We start from the raw sequence: 5,498 nt of genomic DNA, 5'->3' as shown, positions 1-5,498 counted from the left end.
GGTTTTCTTAGGCACCCTTAACCTGTAATAGAATCTTTTGGCCACCAACAACAAGACCTGCACTTAACCAAAACCAAGAACTGGCCAAACTAGTTATCCTCACTTTTTCGTAGAAATATTAGTTATCCTCAAATTAGTTATCCTCACTTTTTGTAGAAATATTAAGAAAAAAATTCCTTCCATTCACATGAAATTCTGTGTGCAATTGTTATTTTGTTTACCCCCTATGAATATTGCATTGTTATATGTATCCACTATATCATTTCTCTTCCTAATTTTTTTTCCTATTGATGTATACACCCAATCTAAGGAGGTCATATTGTATAATTTGCATTATAAAAGCTTACATGAGCTCATATATGCATTGATTGAGGAACTTACTTTAGTTCCATGTTTTTGACAACTCTGTGCATCATTCACTTAATTTGTATCATTTACATGATTTCACTTTTATTTAGATTGAAAGGAGCACATTAAATTTTTTGAAAAAAATTATATTTAAATATTCTTTTATTTTGTGCTCATATTTACCATCACCAATTCTTTCGTGCAACCTTACATAATATGTTACATTTATTTTTTTAGCACTTTTACATGTACCTATGGGATCTACTTGATCACATCCTCTTGACTTTAATTCTTAAATATAAAACTCATATTCCTTTTTATTTTGTACACAGTTAATTTCTCTTATTAAAATAGAGATAGTAATTTTTATGATTTTTTGATTTTATCAATAGCTTTCAACAACTCATAAAAATGATATGTGTATTTAGTTTTGAAAATGTGGGTCTACCTAAAGAATGATGCACCATACAACCATATTTCCTTTAAAGATATCTCTACTCATTTTGTTTACTATCTTCACCACTTTAGCATGCATGAATCATGTAGCTCACATGCAGGGAAAAGAGGGGACAAGATAAATAGGAGGAAAGTTTACCTTCTAATTTTACTCTGTTGACCTTTTTATAATTCATTATGATGATTGGTTTTTTCTATTTTTATTCACGATAACCTTACGCTCACCACTATTAGTATAATTCTTCTAGCCTTTATACTAGACTTGTCCAAAAATTATTAGAGCTTTTCATGTCTTAGACTAAACCCTACTTGTGGATTCAACTCATGCAAGGACCAATGGATATGGCCCCATGCAGTATTTTTAATATATAAATTTACCCCTCTGTAGGTTAAGAGTCCTAGAAAATGGTTGTTTCTTATTGGATTGCATGCATATGGGCAAGTGCAAGGTAATGAGTCACAAATTCGCGGAAGTCCACGCGTTGGAAAACGCGCTCTTATAAACGGGGGCCCATTTTCAAAAAACGGGGGCCCATTTATGCTTCAGGCTCCCGAGCCGGAAGGTAACGAGGGTCCGAAGCAAAAAAAAATGGGCCCCCATTTTGTTCTAAAATGGGGGCCCGCTTTTAAACAAAACGGGGGCCCGTTTTTAAAAACGGGGGCCCGTTTCTAAAAACGGGGGCCCGTTTCTAAAAACGGGGGCCTGTTTTGTTTAAAAGCGAGCCCCCGTTTCTAAATGGTATTTTTCCTTTTTTTTTCCACAAGCCGCCCTTGTTTGAAAATGGGGGCCCGTTTGTGGAAGTTGATTCCACAACCCGCCACTTGGCTCGGGATTAGGCCCAGGATAGGCCTGGGATGGCCACACCTGAGACATGGACCTGCAAATTCAAATCTCCATGAATGAAAGCACAAATATGAACTTTAGAAATAGTTTATGCGCCTCTAATCAGGGAATTTTTATACGAAATTAAAACCCATTTCAGATTATACTATCTAGATTCTAAATATGTAAATTTATTTAAAAATTGATTATTTTAACTATTTTTCATTTAATTTATACTAAATCGGGTCCATAAATTTGAAATATTAACTAATTTTGTTAATTTAATAACTTTTTTATTTTAAAGAATTTTGGAAAAAAAATTATATGTCATCAATCTACACAAAATTCTTTTGTATTTAAAAAATAAAAAATAAAAAAATGTTAAGTTTACATCAAATTATGTGGGTCGTACACGTCAAATTTTTAAAAAGATAATTACGGCCATTAAAAAATTAATTAAAAAAAAAATATTAGAAAAAAAAATACAGAAAAATATGCTCATCAATCTTCAGTGTGTTACAAACCATTTCCCAAAACGGTTTGAGAAAATAATTTTAATCGTGTCAAAAAGTGTGGGTCGTACACATGCATGGTATGGTCCTGAAACAGATATTTTTAAAACATAGTTTTTAGAACTCCATTCAAAAAGTTATTTTTTAATATGTGGGTATTAAAATAAATTATATATTTGGAAAGTACACTCAGAGGGCTATCTTTTATATTACTGACTTTTTCCAAGATTCAATCTCTAAGTGTTTCAAAATTTAAGCTCAAATGAGACAAAATCTAAAAATCAGGGAAAACACTTCCACTTTTTGGCCAAAAAGTGGACTCATCTTCTTGCACTGACCCATATAAATTAATATAATTGGAAACCTAGGACCATTTATATAAGGTCAAACATTTGGTAGTTAGAGAAATGGATGTTATTAGGATTGAAGATCTCAATGACAATGATCAATAAAAGTAAATCATCTAGACTCATAAATTTTCCACTAGCATTCAAAGATACATCAAATAAGCAGTCTACATTTATATCAGTATATGTTCAATGATTTTACTTGAAAGAATGAGTTTGACTACCTATCGAGGAAGTTATTTTCCTTCAAGGCATAACATGTCTCAAAAGTGTTATTTCAAAAGTATTTGTCATAGACATGGGTCCACACACAAGTGAACCAATGATTTCAAGCATCATAATCTGAATAAGATATAAATATACGAAAAAGACAAGTTTATGTTGGGAGGATAGCAGGGTTTACTTTAGTGGCAAATATTTCACGTCGGTGACCTAGAAAATGGCGAATATATTGCATCGATAGGGGGTGGCCATGTTGCCCAAACTTTATAAATATTCATCAAATGCATGGCCCAATCGCCTATTGTTCTATGTATTTAATTGTATCTCTATCAAGATTTTGCCAATAGAATCTACATTTTCCACGTGGTAAATTCAATATTTTCGCCTACACTTTCTGAGGTTGTCTTAATAGATGAACATAATTCACCAATAGCCATATAAATATTTATTGGCTAGGAGGACCCAATTCGCTTGCTATTTTGCAAAAGCGTATCTCTTAGTAAATCTTTCTCATAAATGCACGAGTGTGCGAAATTGGAAACAACTGTAAACCACTACCAATTACCAGATTGGAAGTCGTGCGTGCCGAGTGGATCGCAGTTAGAGAATGTCAGTGACAAAACGTTAATAAATGTCAATACTTGATTAGGATAAGATTTGATTCGTGCCTACTGTCTCCAATTCCATTCCGGGGACTTTTTGGAGAACTAAGTTCTCTTAAGAAATTTGGGCCGAAATAAAACTTCAGCCATTGATATGCGATCATTGAACGGTTTTAAATCATTGATGGATTTTAGGTATGTGTGACGTGTTGATGAATTTGCCCTTATCAATACATCGTGTAGATTATGGACTCGACATGATGTTGCATTAATTAGATAACAAAAATGGTTATTAATAGATAACGAAAACCGCCTACACTTAAATAAATTTTTCCTTTGGAGTCTAATTTTTCACCCATACACATATTTTTTCCTTTAAATGAAAAACATTTGCCTCCTCCATTATATATTTTCCCCACACAATATGAATTATTCGCTAGGATTTTATGTAATTTTCAAACCCTAAAAATAAAATCGCCAATACAAATTTTATTTTTTTTCCAAATTTGAAAAAAAATTCACCATCAATTTGAAATTTTTGCCCCAAAAATAATGTCTGATTTGCTAGGATTTTACACTTTTGCCTGGGGGGTGGTTTCTTAAAGTTATCCCTGGAGGATAGGATTATGAACACAAATTCATCCCAAATATGAGAAACATCAATATCAACATGTCTATATTCATGCATTATTTCAATATTAAATATGTGTTATGTGTCATCAACCACAAGATATTTATGAATAATAAATAAAAGATAAATTATATAACAATAATTCATTATTCTTCATCTTATCAATTTTATTTTTTTCAAATATTATACACTAAATTATTTATAGGGTATGTTTTCTTACCCACACTATCGTGTTTTCCATTTTTTAAATATACTTTTTTATTTTGGCAAAGGATTTTATATCATCCATGAGTTTTTTATACTATCCAATATAGGAACACAAACCTATGTTGATATTCTTTTGACCAAAAGCCAAGAACTAAAGAATATCCTATCCTTTCTATGATAATCATTAGAGCACTAAGACTTTAAAACCTTACTAGATGATGGAATCAAGAAATATACCATCATTCTTATCATTTGTATTGAACAATTTGAAATATAACCCTTTAATCAGTATCCATATTGAACTACAATGTAAAATCACTAAATATATCTATTTCCAAGAAATTATTGCTTCTTTAAATAGTATTTCGTTAGGGTTTTATAAAAGAAACCGTAAAAAGCTACCAACCAGAATACGAAGCTCAAACGTCACAACGTCACTAATTATAAGTGAAGGGAAGCGTTCTATCATCTTTATTCCTTGCCATCGTTAAACTCCTTCCCTTGCCTGGTTTTCTAATATTATTCCAATTTCTGTGTAAGAATAGAATCAGGCAAAGTTCTAAGAAAATGACTGTTCCTTCCAACGAGAAAACCATAGCCATGGTCAATGGTGAAGATAATACTGAGCAAGGAAAAGACAAGGGAAAGAGGGAAAGAAGCGAGGAAGAGAATCTTGAAACATCCAAGAGAACGAAGAAGGATGAAACTCCTGAGAAACCCCTAGAAAAGAAGGAAACCTCCAATGTAGTTTTTTGTGGGTCAAGTATTGATGAGCGTAGAAGCGCTGTGAAGTACATGAAATGTTGGACGAATCATGCTCTCCACCTGCACATAAGTACTCATGTCTTAGATGGATGTGGAGAGTTTGTGCCCGATCCGGATGATGAAATGTATTGCGATGCCTGTGATTGTCACCGTAGTTTCCACGAAAAAGTAGAGTCACTTTAATCAGTGGGAATCTTGTTTGTTATTTGGGGCATTCAACAAAAAGAACAAATATTGATTTACAAATGTTATTCTGAACAAGCCTGTAAGAGCTATTATTGTGTCTTGCATGTGTTTTGAGAATATCTATTACATGTATTTTTTTATTGTGACTTTTGCTCTCTATGGATTCTTGGGATTTCATATTCACTCCCCTTTTTTTATCTTTTTTTTTTCTTTTTAATCATTTCTAGGTCTCTAAAAATAATAATGATAATCATATGGAAAGCCTAGGGGTTGGAAAGACTAAACTTATGATTTATAAGATTTTGGTAAGTTTTGGGAGTCCAACTTAGCAAAGTCTAAGGAAATACCAAGACATTCTTTCACAGAATTCAAATTTGAATTAAAAACTTTTGCACTCTT

The 5,498-nt window shown here is 32.4% G+C and overlaps 1 protein-coding gene across 1 annotated transcript; it reads left to right on the top strand.

Moving 5' to 3' along the window:
* The first annotated feature begins 4,715 nt into the window (after positions 1-4,715).
* On the top strand, positions 4,716-5,096 carry LOC131037244 (zinc-finger homeodomain protein 3-like). Its single transcript, XM_057969316.1, has one exon. It carries the CDS (start codon positions 4,716-4,718, stop codon positions 5,094-5,096), a length of 381 nt encoding a protein of 126 aa, XP_057825299.1.
* Positions 5,097-5,498: the final 402 nt, after the last annotated feature.

Source organism: Cryptomeria japonica, chromosome 5 (genome assembly GCF_030272615.1).
Source record: "Cryptomeria japonica chromosome 5, Sugi_1.0, whole genome shotgun sequence".
Classification (NCBI taxonomy): domain Eukaryota; kingdom Viridiplantae; phylum Streptophyta; class Pinopsida; order Cupressales; family Cupressaceae; genus Cryptomeria; species Cryptomeria japonica.
This window is presented reverse-complemented; position numbering and strand designations above follow the sequence as displayed.